Raw genomic sequence first — 22,028 nt, 5'->3', positions numbered from 1 at the left:
TCGATGCGAATTCGCTGATGAGTTTGTCAAGAGCGACCGCCTTCACCACCAGCGGGGGGAACTTGATTTTGGTTGCTGCCTGGGCGTTTACATTTTCGACCGACGCGCCGAAATCGCATACTTCGCTGTTGTTCGGTGCGGTGTCACATTCGCGAAGGCTCGGTTCAGTGCGAGCGCTTTTCACTGTACCAACACCGCGTGCATCATTAGATGACGCTTACCTCGAAATTTTATTGCCCCTGGCAATGCGTTCGTTTTTTGCAGGGCTCGAGCCTGCCTTCCTCTTCTTCTTGATCATCGCACACTACGCGAAGCGTCCAATTTATGACGCGGAAAGAAGAAAACACGATACGAATAACGCGAAAAACGAACAGAAAAATCAAACGACAATTTCCAAGTTGGATTACCACTGGTGGGGTCCAATCTTAGATCGAAGCGCAGCGAAAGCAAAGTGAACTGGATTACTCAACAGTCCGATGCCGAATGAAAGTATGCCTCAGCGAGATCCACTGTTTATACTCTAAGCAAGTATTCCCCTTCATTCTTCTTCTTTTCCTTTGTTCACGGAGACTTTAAATCCTACCTAGTTTCCCCTCCGTTGGTCGTCGATAAGTTGCTCGTTATTGATAGCTCTGTTCGGGAAAGCACTCAAATGGACAGAACAAATGTATGGGGAAATAGAAACACTTAAAGTTTTCATGAATTTTAACCATTTACTAACAAGGGATTCTAATGTATGGCATATTAAACAAATCTTACGGAATTTCCGATTCGTTTAGTATAGAAATCGCCAAAATCCGTTCGCGGCAAAAATAGTTATTAACGTTAACTTTATTTCATAAAAACGTGACCTGTTTTCTGATTTGACACCCTTAATAAAAGACGTAGTTCTACGTCAAAAATGAAAATTATAATACTTGTAACAAGTCGTTCCTCGTAATGTACATAGCACAAAAAAAAAATAAAAATAAAATAATGATTTTCTAACCTTTTCAGCGTGGAAAGAATACATAAAACCGGGAAATTTGAAGATAAATTCTGATTTTTCTAGAAAATTTGAACGAATTTCATACCAAAAAAACAAAACATCCTCATTTTACTCGCTGCGCCACCTGGTTGTAAATCCAACGTAAATTCGTCAATTCCCCGTTCGATCAGCAGACTGCCCAGGAAGACTGTAGAATGAGAAAAAGAGATCACATTTCCTTGAAAAGTTTCTCATAGTTTCTGAAACCATTAATGTGTAAATTTATGAAAAGGAATGCCTTCAGCAGGCAGCAAGCGTTCTCGGTACCAGAGTTTCGACCGTACTACTCCGAGGAGTCTATGGTCCTTATGTAGCTCGTGTGCGGGTTGGAATTTGTGCAGAAAATGCTTCAAAATTTAATTTTCGCTTAATAAAAACACGTCTAGTTTAGTTGAACGTCCGAAACTAAAGATAACTGTGTTCATTTATTGTGTTAACACGAAACCTGTTAAACCTCACACAAAAATCACATCTTACATTTGACGTTGATCATTTTAATCGTAAATGGGTTTCCCCATGTATATAATTTACAGCACACTGTTAACACACTATGAATTCAAATCATGCTTTTCGAATTTCTCTCACAGATGCGTACATCGAAAATTGGACGTACAATCCGAAACTGTGACGATTCTGTATTTTTTTACACAAATAGTAATACAGGTAATCTTCGATATAACGTACATTTCACTTTCAAAATTGTACGTTGTATCGAATTGTACGCTATATCGAAGCACAATGAAGTACTCACAAACGTAGTCTATAATACATTATTGTGTTGCTGTTTTAGTACAGTTGATGAATAACTTCAATCAGAAGACGAAGCCAGCCTTTCTCATGATGTTTCCCTTCGTACTGTTGATTAAAATTTGATTCATTTAGAATCCGGAATCAAAAAACCAGCTGTATTTCGGGATTGGTTGAAGGTACAAAACTTGTTTTAGCATCACAATACAGATAATTCATTGTTCTATCAGAAAAAAAAATATTGAAACAAAATTTTCCTTTACACTTTGGAAATGTGTACGTTATATCGAGGTAAAATGTACGTTATATCGAGTGTCGTTATATCGAGGGTACGTTATATCGAAGTTTTCCTGTATAAACAGTAACGAAATGAAATAAAACGATTCGTTTCTCTAAACTATGATCAATCAATTTAATGGCTCATTTGAGAAGCTGTTTTTCATCTCTTAACAGTTGTAACTTAACATAAATGAACACAAATAGGAACAAGGGAATGAAGGATTGAAATGGAAAATTCTATTTCATTGAATTTCATTCAAAAATACCATCTGTTTTTACAATTGTCGATGTCGAACAAACATTATCATCAAAACACACAGATAAAGGACAATACTTTCTGTGAACAAATTGATCATCGTGTCAAAAGCTCGCGTGCCAGTAGAATTTTTGTTTCCATAAGCAGTTCACTGATCCGCAGTACATTATCATAAAAATCCAGAGGTAACATTCGTTTGTTTCGCACAGTATTGGAATTATTTTCAACCCCATCAGAAAAATAACATGTGCTTCGTTAGGTAAACACATCGTTATTCTGTTTTCTTGTTGTGTTTAGTCAGAAATGAGAAAGAAACAATACATCGGATTTTTTTTTTGTGAACGTCACGAACGCTCTCAATCTAGTCGATATATCCACTGGGAGCATGAAAAAGATATTTGATAAAATATGCAGCATATCATCCAATTATTCTCGATACACCTAACTCTATGCTGCATTTTGCGCAAAAGCTTCACCTTGTAGTACATTTCCCGATACCCATAAATGATAACCTTTGTGACATCAATCATTTTGAAATCGCTCTGCAACCTATCATTTGCTCCGAGAGTTTATTGACATCGAAGTTACTGACTGCGGCGGACAAAAGCAATCAAAACCGCAGCCTGCAAGCTACGCAGCAAAGTACGTCTTTCAAGTTCCGGATCACTGACGACCTTGATGATGGGCGTTACTATCCGCTCAATAGTTCATTAGCTTCGTTTTCCTCTCTCCTCAAGAGCCTTAAACAAGCGGTATTCACCATCCGATGGGACGCTTTAACGTTATCAACAAAACGACTATTATCACAGTTGTTGTCTTGGGTTCGTTCGCGGAATGGGTGGTTTTCCTTCAGCCGCAAACCGCAACTATCCACCCACCGCTGAATAGCTGTTTGCCTGTCCACTTCTGGCTGCTTTTGTTTATTCTCTGTGTTCATCACACCGCTCAATTCGCGAGATCACTCAAGCACATGACACAACCACTTTCGCTTTCGCACAGAGCATTGTGGGGCACCGGCGGAAACAGGTTCCCCCGTGTAAATGATTCGCTCCCTGGCTATCAATCGATGTTGACGAAAAAGATGATGATAATGCTTCGTCAAGTCGGCAGGCATGGCTTAACGCAATTTCGAGTTTAACTTAAATATTTGGCTGAGAATAGATTCATATTGGCAATAGCCAAATTTGTTGAGAATCTTCCACTGCGTGGGACAGTCAGTTGTTTAGAGGTTAATATGTTCTCCACCCTGTTTACTTGCATCCGACCGTCACAAGGCAGATCTAGTGTAAACATACGAGAACAAACAAAATAAAATCAATGCCGCTACACTCGCCGCATGATTTATCTTAAATCCAGAAACAAAAGCCGGCTTTGGTTTGATTGACTAATAAAACAAATTCTGTAGCCATTTGGACTTTCATGAAATTACCAACGGCAACACCTTCATCTTCCTGCGAACAGCTGATTGGAGTGTATGTGTTTCCATCATTTTCGCATCGTTCTGCCTATCGCAAAAAAAGTAGTCCAATTTGAACCGGTTTGGTGACTTTCGGTAGTTCTTTCATTCATTTGTTTGTTGTTTGTTTCGGAACACGAAACGTGGTGAATCATGGGTTATTCATTGAAAATCGGATATTCAAGTTCATGAATGCGTTTCGCCTACACGCAAAACAACGCACGGAATAATTTGCTATTTTTCATCGCTCATCTTAACCGTTTGATTTTGACGTAGGACTACGTCTTTCATTTCTATACCGGAGTGTGAAATCAAAGTTTCGAAAATCAAAGCGTTACACCGGAGACCGAGATTTTGAGCGTTAATAACTCCAAAACAACTGAACGAAATGGTATGATAAACGCGTTATATACTTGTTACTTTTTGATCCAAAAACTTGTTTCAATAGCCTTAAAATTGCTTTCAAAACAGGCTATTGAAATCACCAATCGGTATATAAGCGAGCGCCGCTCGGAAATCCGCTCAGTTATAATTGAACAGCGATTGGATCATGTTGTCGCTGTTGTGGTGAAGCTAATCTAAATCAACGATAGTCCTACGACACCCCTGCGATTATATCACAGATATAACCCACTTCCTGTTTTTTAACGTAAACTAGCGGATCCGGCGAACTTCGTCCCACCCAAAATTTGTTTTTTGTTATCAATACCTTCAAACATTCGCATTTTCTTACTAAGCGCAAGTTCATGAGCCCAATCGCAGAACTGTTCATTGATTGATATTCTAATCGACCCCTTTGAAATTACCTTGTACTATAAAATTCCTAGTACTTCTACCAAAGCTCATCATTATAATTTTTATTTTTATTGTCGTCAATCTAAATTGTAGACCGATACATTCTTCATACTACTTAAAACTACTTACTTAAAACTAAAAATCTAAAGAGAGCTGGCTGGATAATTTATTCGTTTAATTTAAAAGACGATTTTAACAAGTTACAGAATCAATTTTTTTTATTTATTTATTTCGTCAAACCAGCGTAGACTAAATATGCTGCCCAAATATTACAGTGAAATTTAACGATATCTTATGCTATCCAGATAGTCTTTGAGCATTGATCTTGACATGGTTACATCAATTGTTTCACTGTGTTCGTTACAGAGGCTCATCATACGATTAATAGGACTATATTTGGCATAATTCGTTCTTCGATAATCTATGTAAAAAATGTTAGGGTTTCTCATGTTCCTAATCGGTGCGTAAAAATTCAGGTTTCCTAATATTTCTTCTGAGTCCACTCGTTGTGATATGATATCAATAATAAATAGAATCATGGCAGAGTTCCAACGTTCTTTTAGGCTTTTAATATTGATTAGCATACAGCGTGCTTCAAATGGAGGTAGATGATATGAAGACCAGCCTAGTTTACGAATTGCAAATAACAAAAATTGTTTTTGTACAGATTCAATTCTGTCTTCGTGTGAAGTTATGTAGGGGGACCATACAATACTACAGTATTCGAGAATTGATCTGACGTATGTAATATACAATGTTTTTATTGTGTACGGATCGTGGAAATGGTAACTAAAGCGTTTAATGAAGCTCAACATATTATTTGCTCTATGGATGATTGTATTATAATGATCCACGAAGGTTAGTTTCGAATCTAAGATCACACCTAAATCTCTTACTCGTTGACATCTACTGATGGGTTGATTACCCAGTATAACACCATTGTTCAATGGTGTTCTTCTTCTTGTAAAAGTAATCAAAGTGCATTTCCTAACATTGAGCTGTAATAAACTCTTAGTGCACCAATTATAAACTATGTCAACTTCATTTTTGAATGTTTGAGAGTCTTCAACTATGTCAACTTCTTCATTCTTTATTTCCATATACAGTTTCATATCATCTGCGTAGATAAGTGCCTTAACACTGTTAAGAAAAACGCAAACGTCATTAACAAATAAAATGAACAAAAGTGACCCCAAATGAGAGCCTTGAGGAACTCCGGATGTAACAAATATTGGTTTTGAAATTTCCCCATTAAATCTTACCATTTGGGTGCGGTCAGTCAAATATGATTCTAGCCATTTCAATAGCTTGACTTCTATCCCTATTTTTTGAAGTTTAAGAAGGAGTAAGGGTATATCAACACGATCGAAAGCCTTACTAAAGTCAGTGTATAGAGCTTCAACTTGATTACCAATATCAGTAATATCAGGTTATTTTCAGACACAATTCTCGTTCAAGATTTTTCAACCACTTGCAAATAACATGTTCCTCCGTTACATGTCGTATTCCAGAGCTTGCCACTCAGAATGCGTTCAAGGCGTTTCATTTGGCATAGAAATCTCAACTAAGTGCTAGTAAAAATGACGCAAGTAATACTACATTGAGACGTCGGACTGCCTCTAGGAACGTTAGTGCCATTTAAGAAGAAGAAGAAGAAGGCGTCTTTAACGATTCGAATTGGAAATCATATTTTTATTATTATTATTTTTATTTGCGTATCAATCGAATTGGAATTATTTTAATATTTGTTCGCTGTAATGTACATTACGATTTATGAATATAACAGATGTATAGAACTCCATTACTACTCATTCACATGGAAAAAGGCGAAAATAAGACCCGTGACCAAACCGGGGACAGACCCCGCTAGTTATGAGCCGATAAATTCTGCTATAAGGTAATTGAGAGATTTCTCCGTTCCCCTAAGTGGTCATTGCCTTGAAGGGCTTTGTCCATCAACTGCTGAGGCTAAAAAATGAAACTCATTTACACAATGCAGTATCTACGTCCATAATTATGGCATTGTAGGATGTTCAAGAAGTTTTCGATAACACCAGGCACGATGCACCCTCCTTCAAGATCGAACATTCAGATATTCTCAGAGCAGTGTTGTTCACGTTAGACTAAAGTGACCAGATGGTCAGAGGTCTAACGTGGGACACAAAAAACAAAACGTTATGCATATACGTTATGTGAACATAAACCACAGTTTAGCGAGTCCAAAATGATCGGTATAATTTTTTTCTGAGTATCGGCACTCAGTTGTGATTTTTCGGTGGTTTAGATTTTGTTTACGCCCGAAAATCATTCGCTCAATCAGAGCATTTACGCCTGGCAAGCGCGATTCAAATTCTACAATTTTCTTCAAATTACCAAATGCTCGATTGCTCGAAAATTCCAATTCATTTTTCATCGATTTTAGTGTTAACGTATGCATTCAAAAAAATGGACTAATTTCGGATGGCGATGAAAGATAATTTATAAGAGCAAATTTCCTTTAAATCTTACGTTTATTAAGTCTACAACAAAAATGATTCAAGACTGTTGATTCACAACAGCAGCACTGTCAAGCAACTTGATGATTTTTTCATATTGTAAGCTCCACCCCACAGCGAAGGAGTTGGACATCCTGAGGCACTTTGTGTCCGCCACATATAGCCGATCAGGTATTTACAATATCATCTCTTGGCCGCTCCTTAAGCCGGGAGATCGAAGCAACCGGCCAAACGGTAGAGAAGAATCTGGCCAAAATGGACATTTTTATGCGGAAGCGTCAGACGAGACCGGCCGTATCTGAGCAGCAGGCAATCACCCAGAAGGAGTAACTTGAGGTGCTGGTGACAAACTTCTTTCCGGCGAAAGAAGTGAAAAACTTCTTTCCGTACTCATAATGAAAGACGAGATCAAGTAGATGCTAGAATACAACGAATGGCAGGGGACCGGGTACTTTACGTTCCCCAGGTAAGCGATTACGTCGAATATATCATTAACATCAAGTTCTCGAAGAAGGTCCTTCTCTGACAGACGTGAAGGGAATGTCCAAGCCGCTCTTCTTTCGAGTCATATGATGAACGGGAAGATATATAGTACGAAGTACATGCCGGAGATGGGAAGGTGATGTGGTCTTTATGCCGAACCTGGGATCAGCCCATTATGCCAAAAGATCTCTGGAGGATGGATCGGCTGGAGATAAACGTTGTCGCGAAGACCACCAACCTTCCCAACATTCTCCAGCTGCGCCCGATTGAAAACTTTTGGGCGAATGGCCATGATAGAGAGACAGACGACCACCAAAGCCACGAAAAGGTAAAATAACACGCCAATATACATTTTTCATCGGCCATGGTTCAGCTTCCGGCCAACTTCCGTAAGACCGCCCAGCGCTTCATTTACGATACTTCATCAAACAACTCTGCCTCTTCTTGTCGAGTATACACTAGTTTTTCCGGCTTATTTAAAACATTGAGCTCTGACCGGGCTAGGGGACCAAAGATGAGCTTTTCGTCTGACTCACGTTGTCACATGATCAAATTGTGAAATTGAAATATATTGATATCGCGGGACATTTTCGTTTCTTTTGCGAAATGCGGGACGTTTCGCGGGACGGAATCTTACGCGGGACATTTTGTTGAAATGCGGGACTGTCCCGCGTAACGCGGGACGTCTGGTCAGTTTACGTTAAACTCAAGTTTTCAATTGGATAATTCTGCAACCGTGAAGAACAGAGAGCGAGAGCTTCGAGGGAATTAACGAATACATTCCAGAATGTATCATTTTTCCCTACGCAAAATCATAAAAAAAACAATGTTCCGAAAACTAATCCCACCCTTCAAGCTTATATCAGCGCCGAATTGTAAAGTAAAAACGAGCATGTGCAGGATTGGTGGACTAAAATTTAAAGTCTAAAAAGAATTGACTTTTCGATCGAATTTTCGGCTCTTCGATGCCTTGTTTGTGACGTTCTCACTACGCCTCACTCCTTGGAATTTTTTTTTCTGAATATAATCAGAACAAAATAATCTTCGAAGTCGGCTCAGCAACGATACGATGAACGCTATTTTGAGGTCAAAAGATTTGATCAAACAAGATAGCTATGTCTAAGCATCATCAAACACACGAATGACTTGCAAATGTAAATGTAGTATTTATATTAATTGAATGAGTATTTTTCTATTCTAATAAAATATATTTTTTCACAACGAATATTTTCGATGGTACAGATTTTTCGTCTGTTTTAATTTCAGTAAAAAACATTGAAAACCCTTTTTTTGTTAAATATTTGGCAAATTAGGTAGAAAAACAGTATATTAAATTGCAAGAAACCGCATTGAGGTTTGCAAAGCATGAGTTTCCATCGATATAATTGAAGTTCTTCTTAACACGTCCGTATTACCCCCACCTCCCCTAATGACAAGACGTAAAAATCTGGCCAAAGGACAACAGGATCCTTGTGTGAAATCGTATTTGTCAACACTCCTCGGCACACATTTCGCTGTTCATCGAGGCAGTTGAAATAATTGGTTGCGATTTTTTACCGCAGCTATAAATAGGTAGTTGAACCATAACATCCTTTTTACCAAATTTTTCTACTTTGATGGATGTTTTGGACCGGTAATTTTTGCCCTTTTCGCACTGTATAACACCATGACATTGGCAAGGATTCATAGTCGCATTTCACTTATGTTTCGTCTTTCGTTATTATGCACTTCGAATTCCCCCAAGCATCATATCGTACAGCTTTCGCTTTTTATGCCTGATCGATGTTTTTTAATGTAGGACTATGATTCCATAAGGTTACCCAATAAAAAAATATGTTCTGTTTCTCTAAAATGAACATGAATTTCATAAATATTTTTTATGCGAACATATTTTGACGATTTGTATAGGACAAAACGAATCAGAAATTTGTTACAGTTTGTTTGATGTATTATATATTACAATCCCCTGGTATGTAAATATTATGAAATGCTGAAAATTAGAAGCATTTCCTTTTTCTCACAAATTTGTTATGCTCACTTGTATTCTCACCTAACGTCAAAAAGAAGCAACTGAGACATCCGCGATAGGATTGGGCGATCTTTATAAAAAGATCGATCTTATCGAATCGATTTTCCAAATGGCTTAGGGATCGATCCACTGATTCGGTACTAAAGAATCGATCTGTGCTGAATCGATCTTTACCGAATCGATTTTTGAAAAATTAAAAGCTTTTTTTCGAATACGCTTGTTCTATATGAATGTCGTCTTTTCTTTGAACAGGGAATACAAATTTCATATTTTTATTTAAATATCAAAAGCATTTTGTTTTGTTTCTCAGCATGAAGGCCATAGCCACAGGGCATTCATATTGTGCTGTCAGGTAGTCGTTTTTATTAAAAAAAATATTTGAAAAAGCATAATTAGAAATTCAACAACCGCCCAAAACTCAGCTGACAATAAGAGCCAATGATGTCATACATCTGTCATTTAGTCGAAGCCGATTCTTGATTTTGGCGCCGAATCCAGAAAACAATCATTCGCCTGTAGGGTAACAAGGGGTGATTTGGTCATGTGGGGTGATTTGGACCACCCTTTTATCTCAAAAACTACGGCTCAACTTAGATTTTTTATAATGTCATTTCCTTCTATTGTTGAACCATATGTACCTAAAGTAAAAAAAACTTTGGTAAAACTTCACAAGTAGAGGGAAACGGTAGCATGAACACAGCAAGCACTTTGATCGTCAAAAAATGTGAGTTTTCCGATCGTGGTTTTGAGGTTTTTCCCGCTAATTAGACAAACTTTTCGTGTATTGTGCAGTAGAGTTCTGTTCGCCTACAGAAGAAGAACAATTTGATGTAGCGAAACTGTAATTTTTATAACAATGAAAAAATCAAAATCCAAAAATCATCTCTTTTGTTTTATGATATATTTGGTAGATTGAAGCTTTATATAATGATTAAACATTATTTATTGAGAGAAAACAAGTGTAGCTCAGTATACAATGTGACATTTTTTATTTAGACCGTATTGGTTTGGAAATATTAGGCGATTTGCTTAGGTGGTCGAAATTCCCCCCTTTTCCCCTAATTGATGTCAATATCAGGCTCAGTGATCCTATGCGCAATCGTTTACAGTTCATCCCCTCAGTTGCAGCCACTAGTTCTGTCTCTGTCAGCATTTGAACAGAAGTAAATCGTAGAAGAAGCAATCCAACTGTTGACATTATGTTCAAAAAATGTTAGGTGACATTTGATGAGATAAAAAAACGATGTACACTGAAAAACAAATTTACAAGAAGATCGAGAAGATCGAAAGCAAAAAAAACGATTATCTCGATTTTATCGAGTACAAAAGATCGATCCAAAAAATAGTAAATCGGAATGGAAAAGAACGATCTTCTAAGCATCGATCCGAGATCGCCCAATCCTAATCCGCGATAATATTGATATCACAGGGAGATAAAAAAAGGGAATATTTGTGCTAGAAAAAAAATGGGGATCTTCGATGAGGTAGATTTTTCGAAAGGCTAATGAATCGCAAAGTTCAAAACATAACAAGAAGAAGAAGATAAATTTTTAGTCTCATTCTACACCCATTCTACACGCTTGTTTTGCTTTTTTTCGTCATAATAAAGGCTTCGTTTCCCCTTGAGTTGGTATAACGTTATCATAAAGACCATGGCAGACGTTATCTTAAAGTTCTACGCAACACAATTCTGTGGGGGAATCTTCAAGCTAGTCCATCGTCGTCCGGTTCACCATGAAAATAAGAGCCGTGCTGGAATGTTATGTAAGATTTGGTTTCGCGTTTCAATTGAAAAACTGGATGACATATACTAAGGATGAAAATCTACGCTGATCTAGAGTTTAGAAATTCGAAAACAAAAAAAAAATCTTCATATTTCTATAGTTTGTACATTCAGGAATATGTCGTAGAAAGAGCTTTTCGAAAATCCCATTGTTTATCGAGCACATCCATTTTAACAATGCGGTATCCTCTTTAGTACGGCCTCGACACAAAACTTCAAACGCGTTTTTCGTTCGGAGCTCGAAAAAACCTTCGAAATTCGTGCCTGTACTCTAGGATACCTCCTTAAGGAATTTGATATAAAGGTTTTGAGGCAACAAGTAGCCGAGTGTGTATCAAATGCGAAAAAGATCATCGGAATAGCATCCGCGAAAAATACTTAATGTACCGACATGAAGAAACAAATTGAGACACATGATCTGCTTGTGTATTATTTAACTTCTTCAACTGCTTCTGCAGAAACCTTACGAAAGCTTTCAAAGCAATCTACTAAAGATAAATTTCTAAAAAAATTGTAGCATTTCTAAATAATATTCGAAGTGATAAAACATCGAATTGAATAAATTAATTACGTAGTTCTAATTCAACAATACGATTGTTTCTGGCGCACCAATCCCCAATTACAGGAATTCCTTTTAGCTGCTTCTGCTTCTTATAGGCTCATAGATGTAAACGTTCTTTAGTGCGATGAACGTTTAATTTTGATGTGGCAACCTTTTAGGCTCCATCCCACACTGAAACCTTCTTCTTTTACTCTAACGGCTTCATTATACGATAATCCAAACAAAATTTTTGCAACTGATTTTCGGTTTTCCTCAAACGAATTATCTTTACTAAAATCTTCCCATATTCGCTTTCACTTTCTTAGTAACAATCGGGAATCTATACATCATTTTACAGTGGTCCAGGGAACGAATTTAGGAGGAAATTTGCATCTAAAGCCCGACAGTTATTATCTATTATTATCTATTATCTATTCGACAAATATGTTACACTAGCTGATCCGGCAAACTTCGTCCCGTCTAAAATGGATTTTTTGCTATCAATACTTTCAAACATTCAGTTTTCCTTACTAAGCGAACGTTCGTGGATTCAATCGTAGAACTATTCATTGATTGATCTTCGGATAGACCCTTTACAGCTTCCTTTTACTATAAATTTCCTAGTGCTTCTATCAAAACTCATTATAATATAAAATTATTTTCAGACACAATTCAAGTTCAAGATTCTTCGTTTACTTGCAAATAACATGTTTTTTCGTTACTTTCGTTACTGGAATAAATGTTTGATACAGAAAATAAAACACAATGAAAATGGCTTAAATCGGACTAATGTTTTTTTTTCTGACACATTTGGCGATTCATTTTTATTTATATAGTAAGGGTGCGTTTTTCCACCTGAAGTCCATTTGCACTTTCGAACAAAGATCAATTTCGTTAGCGCAAACATCAAATGAATTGAAAACGCTTATCACGATGTAATTGTAGAACACTTGGGAATTAAATTTTCCGAATTTTTCTGTTTTCCCTCAGAGTTTTTCGAAATTTTAATTTTTTTTTATTAATTCGTTTATTTTTACAGGCTCAGTTACATAAGTTTAAAGGAGCCGAATTCTTAAATATAATTTTAAAACTATATATATATATATATATATATATATATATATATATATATATATATATATATATATATATATATAAACAATTTTCTTACATCTATGGTTAGTAAGGTGGAAACCTGATTATTCGCGGTATACTCGAGTTTAGAAGGGTGGCATATTTTTAGGAGAAGGATGGGATATAAGGAAATTGTTACAATGTTGATGAACACTAAATTTTTAAATCTATTCGTATATCTATAGTGTATTTCAACGTTTCAACTTATTCTACTGTTTATAGCAAGGAGACGAATTACTCGCAAAGAACATCGATAGCTTTAAAGAAAACATATATATGGGACATGTAATCAAGGTCTAACCGAGCCAACACATCTCTCACCGGCACCTTGGGCTGCCTTCCTCGGGCCCGAAGGGAGTTTTCTAAATTCGATCTGATGACAAGATACATCTCGCACGACCAAACAACTTGTTCGATATCGTGATAACCTTTACCACAAACGCAGAGATTGCTGCTGGCAAGATTGAAGCGGAATAGTAGTGCATCTAATGAACAGTGATTGGACATGAGTCGGGAGAAGGTACGGATAAAATCCCGACTCAAGTCCAGACTTTTGAACTACGGTTTGAGGCTAACCTTAGGCGAGTGAAGCCCAAAAATTGTTCAATTGTCATGTTTAGTTGTTAAACTGGTTGTTTGAAATGATTATGTCACACTTACCCGAAACCCACTCACCCGAAAGACAGTTACCCGAATTCCTCTCACCCGAATGCGACAGCTACCCGAATGTAACATCTACCCGAATACAACATTTACCCGAATGTGACGATCGCTCGAATGTAACAGTTACCCGCGAGAAACTGATCTGGCGTAGTGGTAACATCCATACCTCTCACGCAAAGATAGATCACGAGTTCAATTCTCACTCCCGACATTCTTCCAAAAATGGAAGTGAAAGTGACGAACCAGCCGAAATGTGTTAAAAGTCACTATAATAGAGAAAGAAAAATAAAACAGTTACCCGAATGAAACATTTACCCGAATGCGACAGCTACCCGAATACGACACCTACCCGAAAGAAGGATTTATTCGAATGATACGCAAATTTTATTATTAGGATTATTATCTATCTAAAGGATCGTCTCCTATGTTTCAAACAAACCGGGCAATAGGTGGAACTCAGGTTTGCTTGCGAAAGGCCTCCGCTTCCTTGGATTGCCTCACCTCAACGGCTTCGTACCGCCTCGGTGGCTTATCCTCGTTCAATGGGGACTTCTCCCTCATTACATTGACCTCAGAAAAAAATTTCATCACGAAATAATAAATTTATGATAAAAACTGCGCTGCGGTGGTGAAACCGTAAGTAACTTTTTTTTCTTATCTATTCTTTTCACATTTTCATTCAAATTTTTATGTTTTGGTTACCTGCTTAATTTTCGGAATATTCCCTAACCCAAGCTCATTTCTGAATGATCTCTTGGCCTTAACGAGCGATACTGAAAGGAAAGAAGATAATTTCTCATTTTACTTCGTAACTTCGTAACAGGAGATTCGACAAAACTCATAATCTGATTTGTCAGAATATTTCCTTCTTCATTCGGGTAAACATTCCATTCGGGTAAATGTTGCACTCGGGTATTTGTTACATTCGGGTATGTGTTACATTCGGGCAAATGTGCATTGGGTAAACGAGTTTCGGGTGAATGGGACACAACCGTTTGAAATATGTGTAATACTTTTATGGGACCCTGGGAAGGGATGTCAAACCATCATAAAAACATTCCTTGTACTCTTAAATCTTCACATTCTAATTTTGGTTCCATTTGCTCTATTATTTCTCGAGTTGTGCCGAAATTTGTGTTTTGTTTGTATGAGAGCCAATTCAAAAAGAACCTAAGACTTCAAAAATGATGACGAAATGTTGAAGTAAGATAATGTGAAGGTGTGTAAAGTGAGATAATATTATTAAAAATAAACAATGTTTTGAGGAGTGAAAATTATATCCATATACAAATGCTGCTAGATGATATCGATTACTTCGAGAAGCTATTGGTAAAAAGGCTCTATTGAAAAAGATAGGTGTACAATGGTCTCGACATTTTGGAACTGTACCTGGAGTCGAAGAAGAAACACTCGAAGAACAAACAGCCAGCCTATTTTGAGAATCCCAATCCCCATCCAAAAATCATGGGTAGAAACAGACGCACCATCTACATTGACCGCAAGACAAATTCACAATGTTTCATCATGAGCTAAACATAGACCAGCAAAACCAAAGCTTCAACTTTTGGGGTAAACCGATCACTCATGAATTAAACTCGAGCGAATTCAGTATCTTTGACTCCGTATTGCGTTGGGATGTATGCCCTCAACGCATACCATGAGTCTCGAGGTTTTGGCAGGCGTACTCCCACTAAAAGATCGCTTCAATTTATTATCTCTTCGGTTCCTCATCCGGTGTAAGGTTATGAACCCATTGGTGATCGGAAATTTTGAGCAGCTGATCGGGCTAAATTTTCATTCTGGATTCATGACTTCGTATCATGAATTCATCTCCATGCAGGTTGATCCTTCTTCGTATATTCCCAACCGTGTTTGTTTTCCTGACTACATCAATTCCTCTGTACATTTTGATCTGTTCATGAAGGAGAAAATCCATGGAATTCCAGATTATCATCGATCGGGGATCGTTCCTACGATCTTCAATGCAAAGTATGGGCATATCAATTGTGATAATATGTACTTTACTGATGGGTCCTCTATGAATGAGTCCACAGGATTTGGAGTGTTCAACGAATTTTTTAGCACCTCCCACAGTCTTCAGAATCCTTGCTCAGTGTATATTGCTGAATTGGCAGCGATACACTGGGCGCTGGACAGCGTCGCCTCACGACCTGTTGAACACTATTACATTGCTCAATTCCGGGTAATGAGAGGGCTGACTCATTGGCAAAGGTAGGTGCGATTTAATAAAAAAAAATCATGAGCTACAAAATCGTTTCGCAACACGTCACGCCTGGACGGCGCCAGTGGTTGTATGGTTAGCGTAACAGCCTCACAATCCGATCGGCCTGGGTTCAATCCCAGCTGGCGTCGTTGGGATTTTCTGAGGCGAAAAATCTCTGGTTACGTCTTCCTTCGGAGCGGAAGTAAAAGAAGTTGGCCCGGCTCATGAGTTGTTGAGTCTGATAGGTAGGAACAGGTGGAGTCGCCTCCCTGATGTCGGTGATTGGCACTAAAGTGGCGGAAATAGGCCGACGAAAAAATAAGCGAAGATAAAAAAAAAAAAAAACACGTCACGCCATCAACTAATTCTCAAAATTTATGAATTGGAATAAACCACTGATTCACAAAAAAGTTTGTCCAGGAGGCCATATCGGCCCTGAGATTTTCGCAATTCAGTTGCCGTGTTATTACTTGTACGAATACGCAACATGCCCAAATCGTGGTTTGGATTAATCAGTAGCCCCCACCTTCTAACTGGACTCGTGTCCACCCAAATTGGATTAACCTCTACAAAAAAAAAACTCTGTAATTCACAAACCCAGCCGGTGGACGTTCTCTTCTCACAAACGCAACCGCTAATCCTGTTCACATCCTTCTTTCCAATTATTTCCAGATAATCCAACGTGCGAAATGCGACCTTGCGGGCACTCGTTATGGGTGCTTTTAGCACTATTATCGCTGTGCTCCGCAGCGGACATTCTGATGATCACGATGGGAGGCACCAAATCGCACAAAATTCCTTTCTGGGAGTTAGCCAAAGGACTGATACCGAGGTAAGCTAGCTGAAAAGCAACGAAAGTAGGTTATTTCTGCAAGTATTTCGGTGGTTTTGCGAATTAGACTCTGCCTATTTTCTCAGCCAAGAACCACAGCGTTGCGGAAAGAAAATAGTGAAAAATGTGTACATGAATAAAAACCACAAGCCGAAAACTAGTGTTTCCATACGTACCCTTTGATCTATTTTGAAGGAAGCACAGAAAATGAATCCGCTTGTGAAACGGGATCACTTCGCCGTAGATGGACACAAAAGGCTGGATTACTGACGCTAAGCCCAAACGGAATTGAAAGCCACGGAGACATGACCATTATTTTCGGCTCATACCACAAAAAAAAAACTTTGTCTATCAACATATGGTGATACTTGTCAATTCGTCAACATCAGCGGATCCCTTTTTAATGAAAAATTTGGTATTGAACGTGAGCCTTGATGAGTCTATAAATTTTTGTTTGTTTGCAGATTCTCTTGAACCTTCCAAACAAACGAACAAACAAAATTTGACAGCTCGAAATTAATTCCGAAAGCATGATTTCCTTTTGCAGCACGCGGCATGTAACAAAAGCCCTGTGTTAATAATTGATTCGCAATGTCGCCATTGCCGGTATTGATGCGGAATATGGCGCTAAGTATCATTATGCGCTTTTTGAACTCAATTCACCGACTTTTTATGATTGAATGAGTTCATTCACGGCTCTCCATAATTGAAATGTCGTCCTCATGGCTGGTCACTATTATGTTTTCATTTAGAAACATTGTACCGTTTGAAAAACAATTGAGCATTGGCTATGATTGATTGGAGTGAGGGATTTCCGTTATAATTAATTCTTTTGCCGAGCATTGTTCAATCAACTTTTCATGAATTGAAATCAATTAGATTTTAACTCAAACATATATAAGGTGTCACTGTCAATGGCGCATGGATCGATTGACGAAAAGTACAATATGATGATAGCAAGAAAATCGTCGATTGAATCGGTAATTCTGTTTATTTTTCCATTCAACAGGGGGCACAACATCACCTTCGTGAGTGGATTTCCTCCCGATTTCTCACTCAATGGATTACAGGAGATTACTCCCTCCGGATTGGTCGAGTACATCCGTAACTACACCAACTGGGACTTGCTGGGAGCTCGGATGCGCGGAGATTTGCCCCTCTCGGTGTGGGATATCTTCCGCTATTCATGGCAGGTAAGAGTGCACTTGAATACCGAATTAATAGAAGCAGTACAAGTCCAACGGGTACAGAATGATTAATTCTATCAATTCTCGTGCACGTTTAGAAATAATGGAATTTTGAAGTGCTCGATTTTACTCCAGAACGGTTTCCCTATATGAAGCATTTTCTGATTTACATTTATTGACAGGCATGCGATGCAACGCTGGAGGACAAGGAAGCAACTGATCTGCTGGGAAGAAAATTTGATCTACTCATCCTAGACGGAGCATATCCAGAGTGTGCCCTGGGACTAGCCTACCGCCTGGGAGCCCCGTACATGTACATCAACACCGTTGGCTTCTACACGGGAACAATGGCTATGGCGGGGAATCCTGCTCCCTACTCGGTGACACCCGTCTTCTTCCGCGCCCTGACCGATGACATGAACTTCTACCAGCGTTTGATGAACACGATATTCACCATTGCCATTCAGTCAATATATGTGGTGAGTATGAGTCGAAATTTCAGTACTATAGCATGGACCAAATGTCGCCCGAATTGCACAGAGTTCAAGTTTAATGTTGCACTGGAATGACCCGTTTTTATGACTCATTAACGTGCTGAAACTGTTGAAACGTCCAAAACATACATTTTCAGTGCTAAACTCAATTAAACTGTAATTAGTCCCTCGCCGAGCAATTAAAAATCATTCTCTTTTCTCTCTCATAGGATTACCCCAAGCTAAGCTGGTAATTTTTTTTCTAATAAACATGCTCGCAAAATTTGTTCTGCGTTATATCCCTCGTCTCTCGCACCATGCACGACCCCATCCCTCTGATTTAATCGCGTTATCTCAAAACGAAGCGAAAAATAGTGGAAAGCCATGGTCTAGAAAATTGACCACTTAGTAACGGTCATTTTTGTCATTCTAGATCTCCCCTCAGATTAGAGCGCCCCCCCCACGAGAGCGAGCGCACACACGTCGCGTTCCCGCCTTGCATGGTCAATTGTGGTTAAGGTCAACCACGTACAATTCTGGCGGCAACTCAGGAGATGAGAACCGTGACATTTGCTAAAAACCGACCGCGGCTTGTTATGCTACCAGCGGCGTATTTTCTGCTGCTGTGAAGATTATTGATCGGTTCAGTCCGCCGGCTGCTATCATAATAAGACCGCTCGGTCGCTCCAACTGGGGTCAGTTAGTATCAGAGGCGCCTTAAAATGTGAAGACACCCTTAAATGTGTCGAAGTTTACATGAATCTTAGCGATGACAATTTGGTAACTGTTTTTATTTGGTGAGGAAATTGAAGTTCCTCGATGGAAACTATCTCTCCACTGTGCATGTTTAGTAAGTAATGGAATTTCTAGCGCATAACTTTGTGTTGTGATGTAACATCGTTTCGTTCCACTCTCGACGATTCGTCATGTGTCGGAAAACATTGCCGGCAGAATAGTGTTCACAAAACTCGTTGTTGCGAGAATAACTTCGTTTTTCGCTTGAGCTCATCACGTCTTTTATTTTTCTGCATCGACGAACCAAATTTGGCTTGTTGAACCAGAAAAACTTAGGAATAGCCCCGCCGCAGATTTTTGTTTTTCTTTTTGCACCAAATCATGGAAACAAATCATCGCAAACGACCAATAATGTTGTCTGTAACTAGTTCATCTCACAATCCAGCACAAACTGCGAAACAAAATGATCTGATGATATGCAAAATTTTAATTGACTTTTTTTCTTACGAATGAAGTGTTGCAAAACCATTTAAATCTGGTTACTAAATAAGTTCCACGAATAGAAAGGTTTTTTCCAACTCAAGAGTGATTTTGGATTTTTTTTTGCAGAGTTTAAGGTAACATAGTAAAACAATTTTTTTAGCAAAATTTAATTTTATTATTCAACACTAGCGGCCCGGTCTCTTATTTTTAAAAGCTTCCCGCATAGTCATTGGAATAGCTTTGCTTTACCTAGATTCTCGCATTTTTTTTTCTTTGATGTTTGTTTTTTCCTCCAAATGTCACTTTGTCTCTTTTGTTCAACTCTGCTTCCAATTTTTTTTTCGCCTACGATTTTAAACTGAGTTTATAACATAGCTCATCTTGCTGCAGACTCTATTGCGATCCTTATCTGCCATAAGTTGTTTTAACGGTTTTTTCCGGTAGCATCAATTTCAAGCTGCAGTAATTCATGTATTTCAAATTAAAATATCTTCATCTTAAACGGAATAACAAATTTGGCATAAAGGGTGTGTCACATCAAATTGCATCACGGAAAAAACGCTGTAGAAATTCGCCCAGTAGACCGATCCTTTTGAAAATTTTAGACAGTAAAATAAAAACTATTAAACAACTTTTGGCATTTTCTTTTTATTCATACTTCGAGCCCAAGCCCGTATGCTCGCACCTTCCTCTTTACCCCGTCCATAAGGTTCTGTACAACGTCAGGTTGTAGTCTTTTTTGAACAGAAATCCATTTTCTCTTGAAGTCCGCCTCCGATTTGACAACTTTTGGGTTCTTCCGGAGGGCCTGCTTCATAATCGCCCAATATTTCTCTATTGGGCGAAGCTCCGGCGCGTTGGGCGGGTTCATTTCCTTTGGCACGAAGGTGACCCCGTTGGCTTCGTACCACTCCAACACGTCCTTTGAATAGTGGCACGAAGCGAGATCCGGCCAGAAGATGGTCGGGCCCTCGTGCTGCTTCAATAGTGATCACAAAGGGGCGCTCCGCTTTCCGCAAGAGCAGATCGCTTGCCACACCATGTACTTTTTGGCAAACTTGGATAGTTTCTGCTTGCGAATCTCCTCCGGAACGCTGAATTTGTCCTCTGCGGAGAAGAACAACAGGCCCGGCAGCTGACGAAAGTCTGCTTTGATGTAGGTTTCGTCGTCAGCATTTCGGTGTACAGCTTCCGGGCTCGCGTCTTCCCCACCATGTTTTGCCTTTCGTCGCGGTTAGGAGCCTTCTGAACCTTGTATATACGCAGGCCCTCCCGCTGCTTGGTCCGCTGGACGAATGAACTTGACAAATTCAGCTTATTGGTGACATCCCGGACCGAACTTCTCGGATCACGTCTAAACTGCTTAACTACGCGCTTGTGATCTTTTTCACTGACGGAGCATCCATTTTTGCCGTTCTTCACCTTCCGGTCGATGGTTAGGTTCTCGAAGTATCGTTTTAGTACTCTGCTGACCGTGGATTGGACGATTCCCAGCATCTTACCGATGTCCCGATGTGACAACTCCGGATTCTCGAAATGAGTGCGCCGGATTAATTCACGACGCTCTTTTTCGTTCGACGAAATTTTTCCAAATTTACGAAAAATTGACAGTGAAGCATGGCCAACGTGATCTATACACTCTTATCTGATTATAAGCGAAAGCTGAAGATATAATTCCTAAAAATTAAATTTCTACAGCGTTTTTGCAATTTGATGCAATTTGATGTGACACACCTTTTACTTTCTCTAGCAAAAAGTACAAAGAAACATAACCGCCTTTAAGAATAATTTAGGAATAATTCACAATTGTCTTCAGATTGATATCTCATTTGTCTTGTTTCGTGTTATGTTTTCTGCAACTCGTAACACTGCAACGCAATTGCAAGAGAGTCTGATAAAATAAATACTATTTTTGGCATTTTCTTTTAAAGAAAAGACTCATTCATGATACTGTTTCTTCGGTCTCAACACCTCGAAAACGACAAAACCCGAATTTTTCAATTATTTCGCCTAAGTTGCCTAAGACATTCGGAGCTCTGTTCAGTATAGAGCAGCAGCGTTTGAAAATTTTCATGCGAAGTACTGGTAGTGAGGGAACATCACTGAAACTTGAAAAAATGGAAACATACGTTCCAATCATTTCTGGTCGGATTTTTAAAAAGTTCACAAACAATACACTAGAGTACAGTAGACTTTCAATACAACCGTAGGTAGTTTTAACAAGTTGATACACCGGTTTTCACACACCCACGAATATCCTTGGTAAAAGAAGTTACTAAATATTTGGTGATGCAAACATTAGTAGAATGTACATTAGAGTGTTAATGAAAATGGCCATCTCGAATTTTCAAAGCGAACTTGATTAAAAATGTTGATTCCCACGAAAAACTACCCTATGCAAAATAT

At 38.6% G+C, this 22,028-nt stretch overlaps 1 protein-coding gene across 3 annotated transcripts in view; it reads left to right on the top strand.

The window, feature by feature from the left end:
* Positions 1-22,028, top strand: part of LOC129778384 (UDP-glucosyltransferase 2) — a 127,780-nt gene that overhangs the window by 79,169 nt on the left and 26,583 nt on the right. For all 3 annotated transcript variants that reach the window (XM_055785256.1, XM_055785258.1, XM_055785257.1), the window contains 3 exons: positions 16,585-16,744; positions 17,754-17,937; positions 18,114-18,410. In XM_055785256.1, the coding sequence (XP_055641231.1) occupies positions 16,602-16,744; positions 17,754-17,937; positions 18,114-18,410 (624 nt within the window). In that variant the 5' untranslated portion in view covers positions 16,585-16,601. The remainder of the gene's footprint in view (positions 1-16,584; positions 16,745-17,753; positions 17,938-18,113; positions 18,411-22,028) is intronic.

Source organism: Toxorhynchites rutilus, chromosome 3, assembly GCF_029784135.1.
Source record: "Toxorhynchites rutilus septentrionalis strain SRP chromosome 3, ASM2978413v1, whole genome shotgun sequence".
Taxonomy (NCBI): Eukaryota; Metazoa; Arthropoda; class Insecta; order Diptera; family Culicidae; genus Toxorhynchites; species Toxorhynchites rutilus.
Note: the sequence above shows the minus strand (reverse complement) of the source record. Positions and strands in the feature narration are given on the sequence as shown.